The sequence below is a fragment of the Myxine glutinosa genome, chromosome 10 (assembly GCF_964187855.1).
Source record: "Myxine glutinosa chromosome 10, kmMyxGlut1.1, whole genome shotgun sequence".
NCBI lineage: Eukaryota > Metazoa > Chordata > Myxini > Myxiniformes > Myxinidae > Myxine > Myxine glutinosa.
In genome coordinates, this window is record NC_136270.1 from 103989286 (window position 1) to 104013953 (window position 24668).

At 44.2% G+C, this 24668-nt stretch overlaps 1 protein-coding gene across 11 annotated transcripts in view; it reads right to left on the reverse strand.

The window, feature by feature from the left end:
• The window catches only part of LOC137417105 (solute carrier family 15 member 2), a 450049-nt gene that overhangs the window by 52749 nt on the left and 372632 nt on the right, over nt 1-24668 (reverse strand). For all 11 annotated transcript variants that reach the window (XM_078785954.1, XM_078785950.1, XM_078785959.1 and 8 more), the window contains one exon: nt 20637-20730. In XM_078785954.1, the coding sequence (XP_078642080.1) occupies nt 20637-20730 (94 nt within the window). The remainder of the gene's footprint in view (nt 1-20636; nt 20731-24668) is intronic.

Below are 24668 nucleotides of genomic sequence, written 5' to 3' on the forward strand. Positions count from 1 at the left end.
CCAATCAGGAAGGTTTGAAATTTTCTGACTGTTTTGTGATTTTTTTTCCCCCTGGGAAATTGACCTTGAGTTGCATCAGTATATGGAATTTCAACTTTATACCCCAACTAGAAGGTACTTACTAAACATTTATATCAGAGAGTCAGTGAGTGAGGGGTTAGAAAGCAGCACACACATCATACACACACACACACACACACACACATATATATATATATATATATATATATATATATATATATATATATATTGTTATGAATTTTGGGGTAGAGTGATATATAGACCAGGTAGACCTGTGTCGGTATCATGCTCTGCCTGTCGTGAAGAAGAAGAACCATCTCGATGTACATAAGCAGGGACCTGTCTAGCCCGGATGTCAGATTAAGTGTATCTTTGTGGTCATACGAGGATGACCTTGTGTTAAATAGAGTAGGGATTATGCTAATTCCCCTGTTCGTGAGACCTGTGATCTATCCATTGTCCCATATGGCATGACACCATAGACACTATGAAAGGCCCATTAGCAACAACAACAACATGCATTTTAAGGCCATGTTCCCTGCTAGAGCGGGGGGTAGCCTTGCGGTCCCCATGACAATCTTCTCCATTTTGCCCTATTTTCTGCATCTCTCCTTGTTAACCCCCTTGCCCGCATTTCTTCTTCCACCATCTTTAGCCAAGTCTTTCTCGGTCTTTCCCGTCCTCTACTTCCTTCTACATTCATTTCCATCACTCTTCTCAACCAGTCACTTTCATCCTTCCTCAACACATGACCAAACCATCTCAACCTGTTCCTCTTCACAGCATCAATCACAGGCTCTATTCCCATCATCTTTGGCAATTCATCATTTGTCTTCCTCTCTCTCAACGATACTCCGCACATCCACCGAACCATTAGCATTTCCACCCTTTCCAGCCTTCGTTGCTGCTCTACGTTCATTACCCATGTCTCGCTCCCATAAATCATAACACTTCTCACACATGCAGCATACACCTTTCCCTTCAGCTTCAACGACACTCCCCTCCTCATCAGCATGCCACTCAGTTCCCGAAACTTCTTCCATGCACATCTCACTCTAGCAACCATTGCCGAGTCTGAAACACCTTCTCCATTCAGCATGTCTCCGATGTAGCAAAATGTTTTCACACCTTCCAGCTTCATGCCATCTCCAAGATCCAACTCAACATTTCCTCCATCTGCAGCTCCCTCTGTGCACACCTTACATTTGAATGTAGCTGCCACACTGGTTAATGACCCTCTTAGACCACTGCATTTTTTATGAACCCACTCAGCGCACATTGTACATTGAATGGAGTTCACTCCGACACCCTTCCTGCACACAGCACATGGCCACTTCCCACTTCTTTCCACCTCACCACATGCTTTACCACTTGCCATCACCTTCGTCTTTCCGATATTCACCTTCAGACCTTTTGTCTCCATACATTCCTTCCACTTGTTCATCTTTTCCTTCAGTCCATCCATACTTTCCGCAATCAACACCAGATCATCTGCATACAATAACTCCCACGGTAAACCCTCCTTTATGTTCTGAGCCAGCACCACCATCACAGCTACAAATAGTAGTGGACTTAGTACCGACCCCTGATGCACTCCCACCTTCACCTCAAACTCACCACTGTTCCCATCCTTCGTCCTTACAGCTGTGCGCGCTCTTTTGTACATTGCCATCACTACTCTGATCAACCATTCCTCCACTCGTAACTTCCTCAATGCCCATGTCAATACTTCGCGTGCAACCCTATCGAATGCTTTCTCCAGATCAACAAACCCAAGAAACAACTTCTTCCTCTTCTCCATGTACTTCTCCTGCAACTGCCTCACAATAAAGAGCGCGTCTGTCGTTCCTCTTCCTGGCATAAATCCAAACTGCATTTCGTCGATCTTCACCTTCTTCCTTGTCCTCCTCTCCAACACCCTTTCCAATACCTTCATTCCATGCTCCAATAACTTTATCGCTCGGTACGAGCCACACTCCAGGGGGTCACCTTTCCCCTTGAATAGAGGGACGAGGGTACTCAGTTCCCAATCCACTGGAATGCGGCCTTCTTTCACCACCAGATTACAGATCTCTGTCATTCTCTTCACACCCCAATTTCCCGCTGCCTTCAACATATCTCCCACAACTCCTGTCGACCCTCCTGCTTTTCTACTCTTCATTGCTTTTATCGCTTCCTCAACTTCCTTCTCAGTTATCTTCTCTGCCGGTCCTAAAACTGGGTTACTCTCTATGTTGCCATCCCATTCATTCTCTGTATTCAACAGCATTTCCATATATCTTTTCCATCTTCCTTTAATTCCATCTGGGTCCACAACGATTTGTCCCACTTCATCCTTCAAGCAACTCACCCCCATCACATCACACCTCTCTTTTGCTATCTGCTTTGCAATCCTGTATACCACTCTCTGACCCTCTTCCGAATCCAAGCGTTCTCCGAACATTTTCCTACATGCCTCCTGCGCCTTTGCTACCTCTTTCTTTGCAGCCTTCTTGGCTGCCTTATAACTTTCATGCTCTGCCCTTTCTGCTCCCATACCCTTCGCCTTCTGCCACTCCTTGACCTTCTTCCTCTTCTCGTCAATCCTCTTTCCAACTTCATCATCCCACCACCATGTCTCCGAGTGCCTCGGTGGTCCTTTTGTCCATCCACATACCTCACCAACGGCTCCCAACAGACTATCCCTCACTGACATCCAACCACTCTCAAGCTCAACCACACCATCCTGCACCCTTCTCAGCCTCCCGTTTCATGCCTCCCTTACTGTCACCTCTTTCAACCTCCACACCTTCATTCTCGGTTGGTACTTCACCTGCCGAGCTCTCCTCGCACCTTTCACCCTTATGTAGCAGACAACCAAGTGGTGCTGTGAAACAGCCTACTCCCCCGGGATCACCTTTGTGTCCCGGAGATGCCCCCTATCTCGCCTACGCACCATCAGGTAGTCAACGGTTGTCGTCGACCCACCTGACGTGTATGTAACAAGCTTATTATCTTCTTTCTGGAACTGAGTATTACAAATCAACAAATCAGCTCCATCAGCAAACTCCAAAATCCTTTCACCTTCTCCATTTCTCAAACCATATCCGTAACCCCCATGATCTCCCTCAAAACCGTCCATACTCCTTCCCAGATGTCCATTTAGGTCTCCTCCTACCACAACAACTTCCTCATCTTTCACGTTTTCCATCAGCTTCTCTATCGCACACCAGAACCTGTCCTTCTCTTCATCGCTCCGACCAACCTGCGGAGCATATCCCGAGATGACATTCACCAAGAGCTTTCCAATCATCAACCTATCACTCACTCTCGTCACACTCACCACGCTGTCTACAAATTCCTCAGAAAACAGGACACCAACACCATGCACGCCCTCCGGACACCCTTGCCACACAAACTTGTATTTCTAAACCTGCCTACCCTTCACCACACCACTTCCCTTCCATCTCATCTCTTGCACACAACATATGTCCACTCTTCTTCTGATCAATACCTCCACCACTTCACCTGATCTCCCTTTCATTGTCCCTACATTCCATGTCCCAAACCTCAGAAACCGATCTCCACTTCGGGCTGTACCTTGCCCATATGTAGTTGTAATTGTCATGGTTCTCTTTTTGAGGCAATGTTTATATGGCCGGATGCCCTTCCTGACGCCAACCCTCTTAGTCGCCTCTTAAGACATGCAGGGATATGGTGTACCTATTCTAAACCAGGGTACTTACTTTTTCCACATGCAAAATTTGCATTTCTGTTTATTTAAATTATACAATGCACTACAAAATGTAAATGTTTCATGATATTTGTTATATTATATCACCTTTATCTATCAATATTGTTGAAATGAAGATCAAATAGCTGTATGTTGAAATATGTTGAAAAAATCAAAACTTTACATGGGGTGTACTTACTTTTTCACGTGACTGTATATATATATATAAATATATATATATATATATATATCCAAGATGGCGCCCATAACACGTGACCTCTGACGTCATAATTATCATTCCTCATCTTTCACGATCACGAAATAATTCTATAGGTGGTGTTCTGCAGGTGGTGGTGAAAATTTCCAGTCAATCGGACCAACGGTTGCAGAGAAAATCATATTTATTCTGTGCGGACAAACAAACAGACAAACGGACAAACAAAAAAAGCACTCGTAGAGCAACACTTGGCAAAAGAGAACAAAGAAGAATGGCACTCATTAGAGCATCCTTAAAGCTCATTAGAGCATCATTTTGACCTCACAAATAATTGGTGGTTGAATTCTGTGACCTAATATGCAAATTGCCTTCAGATTTTAAGTTAATCGGATGAAAATTGACAATATAAAAATTTGGCCTATGTTGACCTCAAAAATTGTTGGTGGTTGGTTTCAGTAAGCAGACATACAAATCCTATTCAGATTTCAAGTCAATCGGATGAAAATTGAGGATTTTAGAAATTCGGGAAAAGTGGTTGACCTGAAGCCTATTTTGACCTTTTGGCCTGTTGATCTCTACCATTTGGTGAAGTTTCGTGAAGATAGGTTTCAAATTGTGACCTGTAGGCAAGTATAAGTGAGCAGAGAGACAAGCAAACACAGACAAACACACACACACACAAACCGGAGTGATCAACAATGTAGATTCAACTTGTTGATTCAACAAAAAAAAATTTTGACTAGTACGTATTGGACTAATACGTACTAGACTAGTTGAATCAACATACTTGTCCAAAATTTTTTTTTCCGACAAGTAACAAACGGACTCAAATGCAATACCCTCTTCTCAGGCGACGGTAATAATTAGGACCATGAGATCAACCACACACAGCACTGAAATTACCAATAGGCCGAGATCAAAACAGCTAGTCAGACGTTTACTAGCACGTCACTGAACTTATAAATAGATTAAAACAACTAGTTAGATGTATGCTAACATAGAGAGCTACAGTTGGCACTTTTAAAACAAACAATATTAAACCATTTTCATTGGTTGCTAAGAGACAGTGCAACATGTAGGAATCCAATAACTGCTTGAATATTTGAATCACAGTTTGATTCAGAACTAAGTGGGTGTTTGTGCTGGGTGATGGACATGATACATTTACGGGAAGATGTGCTAAATTAAATGTATTGTCATATAATGGAATGCGTGATCAGAGTTATAAATATGTGATAATGCATTAAATCATCTCGTGAGTAATGTTTGAATCATGATGTTGCATTGATGGTTTAACTGACAGCCTGGACGCAACTGAGGTTGTGGATCGACTGATGTAGGTAATCCACTGATGTGGATCCATGACCGAGCTTGTGGATTCGGAGTTTGAAGAGGTTATGGGCTGGAAGGATTAAAACATCGAAGAATAACGGTGCCCAGCTGATGGCGATGGTTCAAATGCAGCTTGTGGTTGTTGGTTGCATCATTTTCTAAGGGTGCGACTGCCGCTGATGCAATGTCTCTCGATAACCAGTCATGTGGCCCTCATTTTGCCAACCTCGGAAGGACGAAAGGCTGAGTCAACCCACCTGGTGTTAATTCATTGGTGGGACAGGGGCTCAAACCCAGGACCCTAAGACTTCAAGCCAGCTACCTTAACCGTTAAGTCAACACCTGGCTTGCCAAGGTGATGATCCATGCAGTCAGAAAATCAGTCAATTGCTTACTTCAGTAAAGTGTAAAGGAACTATGCTTTGAGGTTTACAATTTAAGCAAGAAAGAGCAATCAGATATGGCAAGCCTTCGCCAGGATGTGTTTTCAGTAGTTTTTAAGGCTTTTGTGTTAAAACAAATTTGGCGGCTGAACCACGTGACCGATGACGTTATCATTATGTCTTTTCTCCACCAATTTATTCCTAGATTATGCTCAATAAATCTCATCTTAATCGGATGAGGATTTGTACTTGTCAAATGATGACGTCATAATGGAGGCACCTATGGCATCATCATTAACAGATGTTATTCCACATGGCGAGTACTAAACAATGAGCCATGTCTCAATTCTTTCTATGCAGCGCTTTTGGAGATGTAGAGGTGCAAAGTTTTTTGGTTTTTCCAAGATGGCGGCCAAACCACATGACCTATGACGTCATAATTATCATAAAAAAATTATACAGGTGGAGTTGCACCTATGGTGAATATTTTTTGTCAATGGGACCAACGGTTGCAGAGAAAATCATATTCATTCTGTGTGGACAAACAGACAAACAAACAAATGAAAAATCGGTCAGAGACCGAGGACTTGCCGGAATGTACTTTTTTATCGGTCATTTTGGACAAATATGGCGGCCGAACCACGTGACTGGTGACGTCATCATTAATTGTTTTCTAAACTAATTTATTCCTTGATGATGCTCAAGAAATTTCATCTTGATCGGATGAAGTTTTGTACTTGTCGAATTATGACGTCATAATGGAGGCACCTATGACATCATCATTAACATATTTTATTCCCCATAGAGAGTTCTTTACAATGAGCCATGTCTCAATTTCTTATATTCAGCACTTTTGGAGATACTAGGGCATGCCCGTACTATATCTATATCTAAAATTATATCCCCCCCTCTATTTACATGAATGGTTTGGTCCATTCGCAACGACCACAGAACCCCCCCCTCTATTTACATGCAATGGTTTGGTCCAAAGCGAACGGTTTGGTCCATTCGATGTGATTCGATGATTCGATGTGAATGGTTTGGTCCATTCGCAACGACTACAGAACCCCCCCCTCTATTTACATGAATGGTTTGGTCCATTCGCAAAGCCAAAGCGAACGACCACAGAACCCCCCCCTCTATTTACATGAATGGTTTGGTCCATTCGCAAAGCCAAAGCGAACGACCACAGAACCCCCCCCCCCCCCCTCTATTTACATGAATGGTTTGGTCCATTCGCAACGGCAAAGCGAACGGCGAACGGCTAAATCGCCATAGCTCGGTAAGTACTTGTCCGATTAATTTCAAACCTTGAAAAGGCACATCCTCGGGTCCCCAGCAATATACCTGGCAAGTTTCAAGTATATCGGACCGGTAGTTGTCGAGAAACAGCGGTCACAGACAAACGTACAGACGTACAGACGTACAGAGATTACTGGAATTATAGATAGATAGAGGTGCAAAGTTTTTCGGTTTTTCCAAGATGGCGGCCGAACGACGTGACCGATGACGTCATCATTATTTTTTTTCTCCACCAGTTTATGCCGACATGACGCTCAAAAAATTGCATCTTGATTGGATGAAGTTTTGTACTTGTCGAATTATGACGTCATAATGGAGGCACCAATGACATCATCATTAACGTATTTTATTCCCCATGGAGAGTTCTTTACAATGAGCCATGTCGCAATTCTTTCTATTCAGCGCTTTCGGAGATATAGAGGTGCAAAGTTTTTCGCTTTTTCGAAGGTGGCGGCCGAACCACGTGACCAATGACGTCATCGTTATATATATTTTTCTCCACCAGTTTATGCCGTCATGTCGCTCAATAAATTGCATCTTGATTGGATGAAGTTTTGTCCTTGTCGAATTATCAAATTATGACGTCATAATGGAGGCCTTGGGCCGAGAGAGTTAAAAATTGGGCACAGTCTATTCCAGGGCGACAAATATGTGTGAAAAGTTTGGCGATTCTACGTGCAACGGTGTAGACGTAGTGCTGTGCACAGACAAACAGACAGACAGACAAACCAACCGATGAACATACTTGCCGGAATCTTTTCCGGCAAGTAACAAAACGGGCTCAAATGCAATACCCTCTCCTCAAGCGAGGGTAATAAGGTTCAATATAGGATTTTGTGAAATTAACATCATTTACAGCAATCCGGTGAATTGTACTATATCTGAGGAACAGCCGATACTGTACGATGAATAAAAATGTGTCAGACACGCGTGTGTGTGTGTGTGTGTGTGTGTGTGTGTGTGTGTGTGTGTGTGTGTGTATGTGTGTGTGTGTGTGTGTACATGTGATGGAATTGTGAGGAACATAAATAAAAGGAGACATAATTCGACGTCGTGACGTCGACCGATATGCCTCCACCCACATTCAATATTTGCTTACTCTTCCTCAAGACCATTTAATCTCAATATCTAATCTGTACATATCTATCATGGGACATGTACTCAGTTTAGTTTAAATCCCATAGCCAATGGTATCACAATAACAGTTTTAATGTGACCTCTGACCCTTGACCTTTTAGGAACAAATAATCTATCATGGATGGATGTACTGACAGAGGTTTATTCATACTTGTACCGAGTTTGATTTAAATCCTTTTAGCTGTTCTCAAATATCACATTTTTACCTGACATGACCTCTGACCTTTGACCTCTTCATGCCATAATCTAATCAGTTCATCTTTGCATCATAATATATACTCGTACCAAGTTTGGTCAAAACCCATCACTGGTTCACAAGTTAGCGGCTAACTGAATGGGACCTCTGACCTTTGACCTATTGACCCCATTATCTTAGATCCCTTCACACATTCTTAAATTATCGTGGTAGTTAAAACCTATCATGGATGCACAGACGAATGGACGTTTTAAACTGAAAAAGCCAGACGGACAACCTGAAAAATATATAATGCTTCAGACAACTTTGTTGCGGAGGAATGACAAGATTGTGTTTGTGTGTGTGTGTGTGTGCGTGTGTGCGTGTGTGTGTGTATGTGTGTGTGTGTGTGTGTGTGTATGTGTGTGTTTGTGCGTGTGCGTGTGTGTGTGTGTGTGTGTGTGTATGTGTGTGTGTGTGTGTGTGTGTGTGTGTGTGTGTGTGTGTGTGTGTGTGTGTGTGTATGTGTGTGTATGTGTGTGTGTGTATGTGTGCGTGTGCAAGAAAAATATTTAATTACAAATTATAAAATGAAAGAAAAAAAATGCTTTGACAAGTGTATCTCGTCATTAGTATCTCGTCCCCAATACATCGATTAGTAGGGTTTGCCGGGTCATATTACTTACTCAAAGGTCTTATTTAGCAAATTACATTGTAGGATATTTTCACTTCACCCCACTGAATAGAAAAGGAGCTGCTGGCTTTACAATTCCTCTTTTAAGGCCTCTATGTTATGTGCTGCATCACCCTCTACTGGTAATGCACCGGAAGGACAGTTTTAGTGCATGTCATATTTGCTTCAAAAATAATTAAAACCATAATCAAGCAATTCAGGGGGTGAGCATGCAAACAAAGGCATGAAGTTGTTACAACAATCGACAAATCTTTCATCGACAGTATTGTGGCATAAGCCTTGCACTAAGGTGTTATCCAGGTGTTTTGAGGCGCGAGTCCACGTGTGTGTCTCCTGCCTGACTGTCCGTATGGACATCACTGGTATCAGCTATCATGAGCAAGTGGAAGTGTGACGACCTGTATGTATGGAAGTGTGTCTGTATGTTTACATCCTTTATTGTTAATTGGTTCACGAGTTATCAAGTGACCACTATATTCGTCATGTGTGTGCGTCTGTCTGTGTGTCTGTGTGTCTGTGGTGCGTCTGTCTGTCCGCAGAATAACTACCCGATGATATCATCCGATCTTGATGAAACTTGGGTGGGAGGTTGATATCATGATCTAGTTGTGTCCTGCCTAGAGTGGGCGTATTGCGCCCATTGTGGGCGGAGCCACGCCCGAAAAAGATGTCTTTTTAGGGGATAATCGAGTTCAGGCTACATCTTCTCCGAGGGAGTTGGGGGAATCTGACAGGGGTTTCGATATTTGGTTAGGCGAATGTCATGTGTCGAGCCCCACGGAGCTCGATTTTTCATTTTTATTTTTTCATTTTATTGATTTATTTATTTATTTTTCATTTCATTTTTCACCGAATTTTCGGTATTGTGCAGCTAACTAACCTCATAACTGATTATACATTATTTTCTATCTCATTTCAATGTCAGTAACCTTCGTTTTGACATTTCCGGGCCTAGCCTGTCCGGGCCTGTTTCGGTTATAGTCCGTCTTTTGTCATTGAATACCACTCGCTCGTGAACCATCGTCGTCTCCTGACTTGTTTCCGAAACAATTTCAATTATTAACTTGCGAAAATTGAAGATTTTTCAAGTATATTGGTCGGTTGCGTTTCTTATTCTGTCTGTCTGTTTGTTTGTTTGTTTGTCTGTCTGTATGTTTGTCTGTCTGTTTGTCTGTCACTCGCCTACAGGTCACAATTATAAACCGATCGTCATGAAACTTCACCAAGTTGTAGAGGTCGTCACAATTGAGAAGCCCATTGATTTTGAGGTCAAAGGTCATCTCAAGGTCAAACTTCCAAAATAATAATAATAATAATAATACATTTATTTTATATAGCGCTTTTCAAGAAGCCCAAAGACGCTTTGACAGAGTACAAAAAACAAGTGCAAAAAGACAAAAATCAACAGGTAAATAATCAAAGCAAGAGGAAGGAGAAGGAGAAGAGATAGTCAGGGGTTAAATGCTGTGGGTTAAATGTTGAATGCAGTGTTGAACAGGTGGGTCTTGAGTGATGTTTTGAATGTGCTGAGTGAGGAGGAGTCTCTGATGGTGTGAGGTAGTGAGTTCCAGAGGGTGGGAGCAGCGATGGAGAAGGCCCTGTCCCCCCAGGATCTGAATTTGGTCCGCATGGGGGGGGGGGGGGGGGGGGGTGAGCAGGTTGGTACCAGCAGAGCGCAGGTTGCGGGTGGGAGTGTGTCTGGAGAGGAGGTCAGTCAGGTAGGATGGGGCCAGGTTATGGAGGGCTTTGTAGGTCAAGAGGAGGATTTTGTACTGGATTCTCTGGGGGATGGGGAGCCAGTGAAGCTTGTAAAGGACGGGGGTGATGTGGTCATGGGTCCGGGAATGGGTGAGTAGACGGGCAGCGGAGTTCTGAATGTATTGGAGTTTATTGATGATTATTGAGGGTGAACCAAAAAGGAGGCTGTTGCAGTGTTGCAGTAGTCCAGACGGGAGGTGATGAAGGCGTGGATGAGGGTTTCTGCAGCCGTGGAGGAGAGGGATGGACGGGGACGGGCGATGTTTTTCAGGTGAAAGAAGGCTGTCTTTGTGATCTGTTTAGTGTATTTGTCGAAGGAGAGGGTTTGGTCAAAGATGATGCCAAGATTCCGGATGTGAGGGGAGGTGGATACTGGGAAACCATCGATGTTGAGGGCAAAGTTATGGGTGGATTTGGTGAGCGTTTTTGGGCCAATGATGATTATTTCAGATTTATCATAGTTAAGTTTGAGGAAGTTGATTTGAAGCCAGGATTTTATTTCAGTGATGCAGTTTGTCAGGATAGAGTGGGTGGCGGTGGAGATGGACTTGGTGGAGATGAAAAGCTGGATGTCATCGGCGAAGCAGTGGAATTGGAGACCATGACGGCGGATTAAGTGACCAAGGGGGGACAGGTACAGGATGAAGAGGAGCGGGCCAAGAACTGAACCTTGGGGGACACCTTGGGGGGGGGGAGGAGTGGGGGATTTGCAGTTATTGATGGAGATGAACTGGCGTCTGTCGGAGATGTATGATTTGATCCTAGAGAGGGCAGTGCCGGTAATGTTAAAGGTGGTTTCAAGTCGGGTAAGGAGGATGGTGTGATTGATGGTGTCAAAGGCGGCGCTGAGGTCAAGGAGGATGAGAATGTTGAGGTTGCCAGCGTCAGAGGAGATGAGAAGGTCGTTGGTGATTTTGAGGAGAGCAGTTTCTGTACTGTGGTTGGAGCGGAATCCGGATTGGAATGTTTCATACAGGTTATTGGCAGAGAGGTGATGTTTAAGTTGAGTGGCTACAGCGCGTTCCAAAACTTTTGACAGAAAGGGTAGGTTGGAGATGGGTCTGAAGTTGTTTAGGGTGTCAGGGTTGAGTCCAGGTTTTTTCAGAATGGGGGTAACAGCAGCAATTTTGAGGGATGGTGGGACGATGCCTGTAGACAGGGAGTTTATTGTTGCAGTGATAAGTGAAGAGATAGCAGGAAGCTGGAGGGGATGGATAGCCTTGACAAAGCTGGAGGGGATGGAGTCAAGAGTGCAGGTGGCAGTTTTCATTCCTATGAGGAGTTCAGAGAGGTCAGTAGGGGAGACTGGGGAGAACTGAGACAGGGGTTGGCAGGATAAGCGGGGGCAGGTGGTTTGAGGGGGAGCAGGTGCGGTGGTGGTTAAGCTGCTGTAGATGTTGTCAATTTTGCTTTGGAAGAATGAAAGGAAGGAGATGCAGTTGTCTACTGTGAATGACTGGGTGGTGGTGTCCAGGGGGCTGAGGAGTTTGTTTATTGTAGAGAAGAGTGCTTTTGGGTTTCCAGAGCCAGAGTGGATAATTTGAGAGTAGTAGGCGGAGCGGGCATGGGAGAGGGCATCTTTGTAGTGTTGTAGGTGGTCCTTGTAGGCTTGGGAGTGAATTGTGAGACCTGTTTTATTGCGGAGTCTTTCAAGTTGGCGAGCACGAGTTTTCATCAGGCGGAGATCAGGGGTAAACCAGGGAGCAGAATGGGTGAAAGAAACTGTTTTGGTTTTTATAGGCGCAAGCTGGTCAAGGCAGGAGGAGAGAGTGTGGTTGTAGTAGTCAGTGAGGTCAGAAGGGGTGTGGAGGTCAACGAAGGGAGAAGTGGACATTTTTTCAGAGAGGGTGGATGAGAATGAGGTAGGTGAAAGAGCGTTTAGCTTACGGAAGTTGATCGTGCGATAATGCCTTGGTGCTGGGGTGGGGATGTTGATGGTCATAGTGATGGCTGAGTGGTCGGAGAGGGTGAGGTCGGAGCCAGAGAGATGGTGCAAAATTAATCCAGGAGAGCAGACAAGGTCCAGAATGTGACCACGGTTATGGGTAGGAAAGTTGACATGTTGAGTGAGGTTAAAGCAGGTGAGTAAATCAGTGAAGTCAGTGGTTATTGTGGAGTCAGTGGAGTCCATGTGGATATTGAAATCACTGAGGAGGAGGATTGAGGGGGAGAGGGAACAGAGTTGGGTCAGAAAGTAGGAGAAGTCAGACAGGAATGATGGGTGTGGTTTGGGAGGGCGGTAGACGACAGCCATGACTGACTGTGTGTGACCAGAGAGTTTAAAAGCCAGGTGTTCAAATGATGGAGCAGATGAGATGGAGATGAGGCTGGTCTTGATATCCTGTCGGTGAATTACGGCAATTCCACCACCTCGGCCCTCCGAGCGTGGTTTATTGATGTAAGAATATCCATTGGGTGTAGTGAGGTTGAGTGAGAAGTAGTCCAGAGGTTGTTGCCAGGTTTCAGTGAGACAGAGAAAGTCCAGTTTATTATCCAGAATGTAGTCGTTCAGGATGAGGCTTTTGTTGTTGAGGGACCGGGTATTGAACAGGGTGAGCTTGATGTTGCTTTGTACGGTGGGGATGAACTCAGGTGATTTAGCCAGGGTTTGCAGACAGGAGGTGCGATCGTGTGCGTTGCTGTGACCAGGTGCACTGGGACGATGAGTGGGAGTGCGCTGAGCCGACCAGAGTACGGGAATGAAGTGACCTGTTTGTAAATAAACAAACTTACGACCAGAGCCTCTATGAATATATCTGGGTCGTCGCAGGAGTCCGTGGGATTTGATTGCAGAGATGCATGATGGGGTGGAGTGAGTATTGAGCAGAAGAAGCCTTGCGGTGGAGTACCTTAGAGCCATGCCAGGCAGGAGCGAAGGGACGAGTAAGAGGCCAAGGTTGAGGAGGACGAGTAGGCCTTGCCGCAGCGGCTATTCAAGACAGCAAAGGCCGCAGCCGCTAATCAAGCAAACCAAGATCGCAGCCGCAAACAGCCACAGCCGCAAACCAAGACCGCAGCGGCAAACAGCCACAGCCGCAAACCAAGACAACAGCGGCAAACAGCCACAGCCGCAAAACAAGACCGCAGCGGCAAAACAAGACCGCAGCGGCAAACAGCCACAGCCGCAAACAACGGCCACAAACAACGGGAGCGGGCCTGAGGAAACAGTGGAAGAGCCGGGCAGGCGAAGCCAGGAGCAGAGCCGGGACCGAGCAGAGGGCAAACCCAACGGCCAAAAAGCCACCACGACCACCAGAAAAGCAGACTATATACAATGACCCAGTCGGAGAAGCGGCGAACAAGTAACGCCAGCGTCCTCTCCAGACCGGACCACAAAATCATAAATTTTCATCTGAAAAATCCTCAATTTTCATCCAATTGACTTGAAAATTTAACAGCATTTGCAGTGCCTCAATGAATTGGGGAACCAACTATTTTTGAGGTTAAAATGTCAAAGGTCATCTGGAGGTCGAATTTATAAAATCGCCATTTTTCATCCGATCGACGAGAAAATTGATTAGCATTTGCACATTGAGCCACTAAATATGGAAACTAATTATTTTTGAAATCAAAAGGTCAAAGGTCAACTCAAGGTCAAACTTCCAAAATCATAAATTTTCATCTGAAAAACCATCAAATTTCATCCGATCGACTTGAAAGTAGAACAGCATTTGCATTTTGCATCACTGAATTGGGAAACTAACTATTTTAAGGTCAAGAGGTCAACTCAAGGTCAAACTTCTAAAATCATCATTTTTTATCTGAAAAATCATCACTTTTCATCCTATTGACCCAAGCTTTTATCAAGATCATCAACTTTAATCTTGATGAAAAGGACAATTTTCTGTATTAATGGAAACCTTTTGGGGTGGGGTGGGGGGCGATTTTGCAAGTATCGTTCTCTGCATAACGTCTGCTTGTTACTTGCAAAATCAAAGATTTTTCAAGTATATTGGTCGGTTGTGTTTGTGGTTTTGTCTGTTTGTCACCGGCCTACAGGTCACAATTCTAAACCGATCGTCACGAAACTTCACCAAGTTGTATAGGTCGTCCCAATTGAGAAGCCTATTGATTTTGAGGTCAAAGGTCTCGCGAGAGGAGATCTCTCGTAGGAGATCTCGCGAGATCTTGGAGACGGCGGCAGGGATTTTCGAAGCTCCACACGGTCTCCACGTTTTTCGAAGTTAAGTCTGTTCACAATTGTATTTTGTCGAAACTGTATTTATCTTTCGGTGTGTGAAGTTATTGTGTGCAACTTTGGTTGTTTCTCGGTGTTTATCTTTCATAAATTGATCGTCTGTTTGCCGTGTCGCGAGCAAGGCCTTGTACAGTGTGCACTGTACAACCTTGAGGCTTTGTTTTTTCTCTCAGTGGTCCGTCGTTTGTGATCCAATAACTTTCGTTCTCTGTATTCCCAGTCTTTTCACCCATAGCCTACTTCCTTGTGTAAATCTCAACTCAAAAAAAAACAAAAAAAAAAAAACATTTTCCTTCTCTGTTCTCATTCGTTTATTCATTCTTATTCGTTCGTTCGTTCTTCGACCACGTGTTTCTCCCCCATTTCCCCAGATAGTTTTCACTCATTAACCTTCAATGTTTACACTTTCCCCTCAAGTTATGTATTCCGTCATATTTTATAACACCTTTTTCTTCTTCTTCTTTAAAAGGCTGCTTTCGACTTGCTCACCAAATCAATTCATCCCAAAAAAAAATATCCATCTCCTATAGTGCCTTTTTTCTACATTCCCTAAACTCTCCTGCACTCCATCCTCCATCCAGCGTCCTTAAACGTATTTTTAACTCGAAGGTCACAAGAAACACATTTTGCAATAAATGTTCGTTTCCCATAAATCGTACACTTTCAAAAATCCAATCTCACCCCTCCCCTCCAAATCTTCCCCATAACCCCTCCCCTCCAAATCTTCCCCATCACCCCTCCCCTCCAAATCTTCCCCATCACCCATCCCTTTCAAATCTCCCCCCTTGCCCCCTCCCTCCTAAACTACCCCCTCACCCCTCCCCGCCAAGACGCCCCCTCGCCCCTCCCCTCCTAGACTCCTGCCTCACCCCTCCCCTCCAAATCTCCCCCATATCCCATCCCTTTCAAATCCCTCCCCTTGTCCCTTCCCTCCCAAACTCCCCCCTCACCCCTCCCCTTCAAATCTCCCCACCCTCATTGCTTCTCAATTTCCCCCCTCTCACTCCCCCTCCTCAAAGCGCCCTCCCCGCTTCTTCCCCCTTCAAACTCTCACCTCCATCTCCCCCAACCTTCTGCCTCGCTCTTCCCCCTCCTCAAATAACACCTCATTGTGGCTCACCCAATCACCATCAAACCTTTTGTCCGCCCCATCCTTCCCTTTCTCCGAGCTATTCTGAAATCTCTGACACACCTTCAACAGCTCTCCCTATCTCTTCCACGTCTTCCACATCTTACCCTACCCCTCCTCCCCCCTGTTCTGTATCTGATGCTCCCCCTTCCTCTTCATTAACGGTATGGACCTCAAACATCCGGGGCCTTCGTTCAAACTTAACTGATCTCTCCATACAGGTTGCTTCTGTCAAACCAGACGTGATCTGCTTAACAGAAACTTTCCTCCTTTATGATGTCTCTGATTCCATAGTATCTCTCCCGGGCTACTCCCTCCTCCGGTATGATAGACCTGAGCCTCGTCCTGGAGGCGGGGTTGCTATCTTTATCAAAAACTCTCTTCCTCACTCGCCCTGCACTGCACTCTCTCCACCTCACCCCCAGGAATACCTCTGGCTACGGCTTCCCCTTCGCTCCCACCTCTTGTTCATATGTGTGTTGTACCGTCCACCAAACAGTGATGACTCCATCTACATCTCGCTGTCTGATGATATGGACCAACTTCTATCTACTCATCCCAACTCTCTCTTCCTCATATGTGGTGATTTCAACTGTCATCATGCCAGTTGGCTGGGTGTGGGTACCTCTCTAACCAGCCATGGCTCCTCAGCAAAGGACTTCTGCGACTCACTGGGACTGACACAATCTGTCAATTTCCCGACCCGGATCTCAGTCAACGGAACATCTTCTCTTCTGGACTTGGTTATGACTAACTTCCCTGAAAATGTCTGCTGCTCTTCTTCTGCTCCGATCGGATCATCTGATCATGTCCTTGTTAAAGTGGACATCTCTCTGACCATCCTCAGGGAGCCTGCTCAGCGTCGACGAGTCTGGCATTTCACTCAGGCCAACTGGCACGGTCTTCAAGCAGCCATCAATCATCTGGACTGGTCTCCCATCTCTACCACCTCTGACATCAACTCATCCTGGGAATTCTTCCAAAGTAAATTGCTCTCTCTCATGCACAGATTTATCCCATCTCGTCTTCAGTTGTCATACCCTTCCTCCCGTCCATGGTACACGGAATCTTGTGGTGAGGCTGTTGCCCAGAAACAACTTGCCTTCGTCTCCTGGAAAGCAAATCCAACGGAAGGAAATCTCATTTCCTTTCACAAAGCCCGAAACAAGTGTGTGTCCACCCTCAGGAGAGCCAGGAAACAATATCTCTCCGTTCTCAAGACCGAACTCTCTTATCTGTCTCCCTCTTCCAAATCCTGGTGGCGTCTGGTCAAATCCGTTTCTGGTGTTTGTTCCCCCTCCATCCCCTCCCTTACCTCAAACGGCTACACAGCTGACTCCGCACGTGAAAAAGCTGAATGCCTCAACTCTGTGTTTGCCTCTAAATCTTGTGTCCCAAACCCATCCCTCTCTGTACCCACCATACCCAGTCGTACCCTGCTGCTCCTGGACTCCGTGTCCTTTCCTCCTGACAAGGTGGAAAAGTTTCTGTCAACCCTCGACTCTGATTCTGCAACTGGACCCGACGGCATCAGCCCACGGGTCCTAAAATCCTGCTCTGCTGCTCTATCTCACCCTCTCTCTGTTCTCTTCACCCTCTCTTTTGCTCAAGGTCAACTGCCATCTGCTTGGAAATCAGCCAACATCACCGCTTTGCACAAAAAAGGTGCAAAAACAGATCCTAGCAACTACAGACCAATCAGCCTTCTCCCAATTATCAGCAAAGTCATGGAATCCATCATTGCTTCTGATATGAAATCTTTCCTCTTCTCCAATGGCTTGATCTCTGATCATCAATTTGGTTTCAGACCAGGTCACTCTACTCTGGACATGCTGCTTCTGCTGTCTCAACAATGGATGGAGGTCCTCAATGCCAAACAGGAAATTAGAGCTGTCTCCCTCGACATATCACGTGCCTTCGACACGGTCTGGCACCCCGCTCTGCTCACCAAACTCTCCTCCTTTGGTATCCATGGAAATCTCCACGCATGGCTGGCGGACTTCCTCTCTAGTCGTCGTCAACGTGTGGCCCTGAATGGGTTTCTCTCATCTCCTCTTCCTGTTCAGGCCGGAGTTCCCCAAGGCAGTGTTCTGGGCCCCGTGCTTTTTCTGGTCTTCATCAATGATCTCTCTGACTCTCTCGAAAATCCTCTCTATCTCTTTGCTGATGACTCCACTCTCTGCCGCTCCATTCCTCTTCCCTCAGATCGGCAGTCTGCTGCCTCCTCCCTCTCTGAAGACCTGGACAAAATCACAGACTGGTCAAACAAGTGGAACATGTCTTTCAATCCTGACAAATCTCACACTCTTACTATGTCTCTCCGAAAAGATCGACTGGACAACCCTCCCATCTACTTTCTCAACAATCCTCTCCAAGAAGTTCTGTCGCTCAAGATTTTGGGTCTCACTATCTGCCATGATCTTTCTTGGGAAAACCACATTTCCAAGCTGGCCTCCAAAGCCAGTCGCCGACTGGGCATCCTCCGTCGTGCGAAGTCCTTCCTCGGCACACCTGAGCTCCTCACCACATACAAGGCTTTCATCCGCAGCTCAATGGAATACTGTTCTCCCCTATGGGCCGGTGCTCCTGCCTCACACCTCGCTCGGCTTCACGCTGTTGAAACCAAAGCTTTCAGAATTATTGGAATCTCCCGCGATGAAGCTATCTCTGAGGGCCTTTCACTCACTCACCGCAGGCAGGTAGGTGGTCTTTCTGTCTTCTACCGACTCCTCTCCGGCCTTGCACCCCCAGCTCTCTCTGTGCTCTGTCCCCCAAATATTCCTACAGGTCGCACAAGATCTGCCAGCAACCCTCTGATGGTTAAACTGCCGAAATCTCGGCTCTCCGCTCACCTTCACTCTTTCATTCCTCTTTTCTCCCGCCTCTGGAACAAACTCCCTCACTCCCTTCAATCCCACTCCTCCCTCCAGGTCTTTAAAACAGCTGTTCACCACCATCTCTTATCTTCCCCCATCCAAAACCTTGATCTTTTCTACCCCCGCTAATTCACCCCAGATCCACCTTGTTTGAAATTCCAACTTCTTTCCTGGAAGTCCTGGCAGTGTCCATATGTTTTATACCTCTCCCACTGCCCCCTTCCCACGCCCCCCCCCCCAAAGCCCTCGCCCTCTCTCAGATCTCTCGATGTCTCCATGTCTCTCGGTCCCTGCTCTCAAATGTTGTGTTTGTGTCCTTCCCCCTCTCTCCCCATCTTGTCTACCGCTCCCTATGTTATATGTTTTATGTGTCGGTTTGTCTTTCTGTGTGATTAATGTTCGCTCTTTCACGAGCCTCGATCTTGTATACAAAAAAAAAAAAAAAAAAAAAAAAAAAAAAAAAAAGGTCATCTGGAGGTCAAATTTCTAAAATCGCCATTTTAAATGCGATTGACTTGAAAATGTAATAGCATTTGTATCTAAATTCTAAGTTGAGTTGAGTCAGATACACATTTGTATCTAAGTTGAGTCACTAAATTGGAAAATGAACTATTTTTGAGGTCAAAAGGTCAAAGGTCAACTCAAGGTCAAATTTTCAAAATCATCAATTTTCATCTGAAAAGCCGTCAATTTTCATCCGATTGACTTGAAAATTGAACAGCATTTGCATATCGAGTCACGAAATTGGGAAATATACTATTTTTGAGGTCAAAAGGTCAAAGGTCCACTGAAGGTCAAACCTCCAAAATCATGAATTTTCATCTGAAAACCCATCAATTTTCAGCCGATTGACTTGAAAATTGAACAGCATTTGTATATTACTTCACTGAATTGAGAAACCAACTATTTTTGAGGTCAAACAGTCAACTGAAGGGCAAACTTACAAAATCATGAATTTTCATCTGAAAAGCCATCAATTTCCATCCGATTTAATTGACAATTGAACAGCATTTGCACATTGTCACTAAATAGGGAAACCAACTATTTTTGAGGTCAGCAGGTCAAAGGTCAACTCAAGGTCAAACTTCTAAAATCATCTTTTTCATCTGGAAAATCGTCACTTTTCATCCTGTTGACCCGAGCTTTGATCAAGATCGTAAATTTTAATCTTCATGAAATGGACAATTTGCTGTATCAATGGAAAACATTTTGGAGGGGGGGGGGGGGGGGGGTGGGGGGATTTTGCAAGTATCGTGCTTTGCATGACTTCTTCTTGTTTATTTGTCTGTCTGTATGTCAGGCACCGAACAGGTCACAATTTTCAATCGATCTTCACGAAACCTCACCAAATGGTAGAGTTGGTCATAAGCAAGAAGCCCATTGTTTTTTGGGTCAAAAGATAAATAGGTCAACATAGGTCAAAGGTCACCAACTGTCAAATTTCTAAAATCCTCAATTTTCATCCGATTGACTTGAAATGTTAAGAGGATTTGCATATATGGTCACTGAATTCAACCACCAACTATTTTTGAGGTGAACTTAGGCCAACAGCTTATTTTAGGGACTTCGCAAGTATCGTGCTATGCACGACATATTTATTGTTTATTTATTATTATTCATTTATTGTTATTTCTTTTATTTATTTTTTATTTTTAAAATTAGTTTTTCCTAAAGTAAACAAATTAGAAGTTATGAGACATACCTTGTGTGTGACAATTGTATAGGCACCACCGAAGTCCAATGATTGAGTTGAAACAATCTTTGTTTCCCCTTGGGAAGTAACGTTGATGTCGTATCTACAGGGAAATCATTATTCATGAATCAGAGTTTATATCAATGTTGAATTAAAAAATAGAGTCATGTATATATTTATGTACACTTTTAAAGTCAGTTCGTACATCCTGTTTATTCACTTTTACTTTGAGCAGAATCTGTTATGGTTCTTTTTTATTATTCATGGCAACTTCACCTTATCACCAATATCATTCAGTCAATCCTGATGACAGCAATTATGTGGTCCCAAGTTTTCCACTAACCACAACAAATTTTGCCTCGCTAGTCGCAACCCGAATGTCAATTTATGCTCGCTGCTGGGGGAAAAAAAGAAACCAACCAAGAAAAACTGTGTAATATTCAAAGTAACAACAATGTTATTAAATTAATCCATTCTGTTCTTCACAAATGCCCAAAATGTAATACAGGTAATGTAAATTAAAATCTCAATTCGTTGATATTTACAGATGAGCTGCAGGAAACTGATACAAATTTCTATTTTGCTTTCTATGGTACTCCTGTGTCATCGTTGGAGTAGTGCAAGATATTTAAAAGTGGATGTGAATATGTGCAGGCTCACATTGAATGTAACACCGTGTGCACGCAAGATACCCACTCATGTGCCACCAATCACCATGCACATTAGGGGGCTTCAGCACACAATAATAGCTGAACCGTCATTGGCCAATAGGACAGCTGCATAGGGACTTGTCTCCCAGTTTTCCTGCTCAAACGTTTCTCTTTATGTAACAAGTTCTTCCCAACAATGGCAAGAAAACATGGCGTCCCAAATTATATCACAAAAATGTTGACAATGCAAATAATAACAACACTCGGTAGAGCGCATATTTCATCCAGGTTGAACAATTTACTTTTGTATCCACTGATAGGCTGGATCTGCATCCGGAACTGAACCAAAATCGATTTGGCTTGTTTTTGTCACCTAACATCGTTTTGTGACACCTAACGTCACCTAACATCCTAAAACTATCCACATCGTTTTGTCCACCTGGGAACTGCTGGAGGCAGCTGTGCGAACATCAGCTCATCCTGCACCACTGCTGCACTGAGCCACTTAGCAGCACTTCAATGGTTGGACTCCAGGCTCCACTTTTTGCGATCCACTGTCCAGTTCAACTTTTCACTGGATGACTCCACCCTCAACTCAACTCGTGCACACCGATGTGGCACCACTTCACACCTCCTGGCAAGCCATGCAACTGCACGCTTTACTGTTACACCCACGCCGATTCCCAATCTGAAGGTTCTTGGGCCATTGGATGGTGTAGATCCATAGAAAGGAAGAATTCAGAGCGATCGATAACGACGAAAGGAGGAGGAAGGGTTGAGGCACGACCAAGCTCAGTTGCATAATGGCGAAACCATCAATCCACTTTGAGGCTACAACGTAGCAGTTCCAATCGAACCCGGCCAAGTCATGCCAAAGCTAACAATGACATGTGCTGCTTCCTTGCATTTAAAAAGGATGGAACACAGACAAAACAACCATAGGTAGGGAATCATTGTGCAGACTTGATTGACCTAATGGCTCCCTCTTTCATTGAAGTTCCATGTAAGGGAACTCGTATTATTATCCAGGTCTGCAAGACAACATGGCAAGGACCGGTGACTCATGCAACGTGACATCACTCCAGAACGACCATGGACAATAAAAAAAGTTTTCATCAGAAATTGCCATGAAAATCTGTTTGCAGGCATACAGTCACGTGAGAAAGTAAGTACACCCCATGTAAAGTTTTGACTTTTTCAACATATTTCAACATACAGCTATTTGATCTTCATTTCAACAATATTGATAGATAAAGGTGATACAATATAACAAATATCATGAAACATTTACATTTTGTAGTCCATTGTATAATTTAAATAAATATAAATGCCAATTTCCCATGTGGAAAAAGTAAGTACACCCTTGGCTCTAATAGGTGGTGTTGCCCCCTTTGGCAGAAACAACCTCAAGTAGGCATTTCTTATAACTGTCTACCAGTCTTTGACATTGACTGGGAGAAATTTTTGCCCACTCCTCCATGCAGAATTATTTCAGCTGTGCGATATTTGAGGGGTTTCTTGCATGCACAGCTCGTTTCAAACCCCCCCACAACATCTCGATGGGATTTAGATCCGGGCTTTGACTTGGCCATTCCAGAACCATCCATTTCTTTCTTTTCAGCCATTCCTTGGTGGATTTACTGGTATGTTTAGGGTCATTGTCATGTTGCAAGGTCCACCTTCAGTTGAGCTTCAACTTTCCGACAGATGGCCTCACATTATCCTCAAGCACCCTCTGGTACAATGAAGAATTCATAGTGGATTCTATGATGGTGAGCTGCCCAGGCCCTGATGCAGCAAAGCTGCCCCAAACCATAATATTTCCACCACCATGCTTTACAGTTGGTATCAGGTTCTTGTGGTCAAATGCTGTCTTTGGTTTTCGCCAAACATGTCCTCTGGTACTGTGGCCAAATAGCTCTACCTGTGACTCATCTGTCCAGAGCACATTGTTCCAGAAGTGCCGGTCTTTGCCGAGGTGTTCATTGGCAAACTTTAGTCTTGCCCTGATGTTCTTTCTGGACAGCAAAGGTTTCCTCCTGGCACACGTCCCATGTAGATCAAATTTGTGCAGCCTCTTTCTAATGGTAGACTCGTGCACTTTGACATGAACAGTGGCAAGACCTACCTGTAGGTCCCGTGATGACATTCTGGGGTTCTTAGAGACTTCTTTCACCATCTTGCGGTCTGCTCTCGGGTTGAACTTGCTGGGGCGGCCTTGCCTGAACAAGTTGGCAGTTGTTTGGAATCTTCTCCACTTGTAGATGATCTTCCGGACAGTCGAATGATTGATTTCAAATTGTTTGGAGATCTTTTTAAATCCCTTCCCAGACTCGTAGGCATCTATAACCTTCTTTCTGAAGGCCTCAGAGAGCTCTTTTGATCTAGGCATGGTGACGCCGCACACTTCAACAACAAAGGGGCAAACCAAACTAAAAGTCTGAGGTTTAAATAAGACAGGTTCCTCCAAGATCCTCTCTAACGATGTTCTAATCATTTGCACCTGAGCTGGTGCACCTGATTCTAATTTTAGGAATTTGAAGTTGTGATAAATGTCGGGGTGTACTTACATTTTCCACATGCGAAATTTGCATTTATGTTTATTTAAATTATACAATGGACTACAAAATGTAAATGTTTCATGATATTTGTTATATTATATCACCTTTATCGATCAATATTGTTGAAATGAAGATCAAATAGCTGTATGTTGAAATATGTTGAAAAAGTCAAAACTTTACATGGGGTGTACTTACTTTATCACGTGACTGTATCTGTTGGCAAGCTGACCCACAGAACAGCTCTGTAATCTTAAAGTGAAGAAAACGTCACAGGTGACATCACAATGCAAGTGACAACACCCCAGTTAGAGGAATCTGAAAACGATGTGAATGCATTCCCCATGGCCCAATGTTGTTTGTACACTTCGTAATATCAATGTGTAATAGCTGAGTTGGCGTGCAGTAATGTGGCGTTCATCACGTTTCTGAATTAAGTGTGATGCCGATCAGGAAGAAGAAGAAGCCTTACTACCAACTTCGTACACTTCCGGAATTGTTTGATATATTTGTGTTCAAATGTCGGGTGATTCAATAATAATAATAATAATAATAATGCATTTATTTTATATAGCGCTTTTCAGGAAGCCCAAAGACGCTTTGACAGAGTGCAAAACATAATGCATAGCAAAACATAAAAACAATTGCAAAAAAAGAAGAATCAATAGGGAAATATTCAAAGCACAAAGGAGGGAGAAGGAGAGGAGATAGTCAGGGGTTAGATGCTGTGGGTTAAATGTTGAATGCAGTGTTGAACAGGTGGGTCTTGAGTGATGTTTTGAATGTGGTGAGTGAGGAGGAGTCTCTGATGGTGTGAGGTAGCGAGTTCCAGA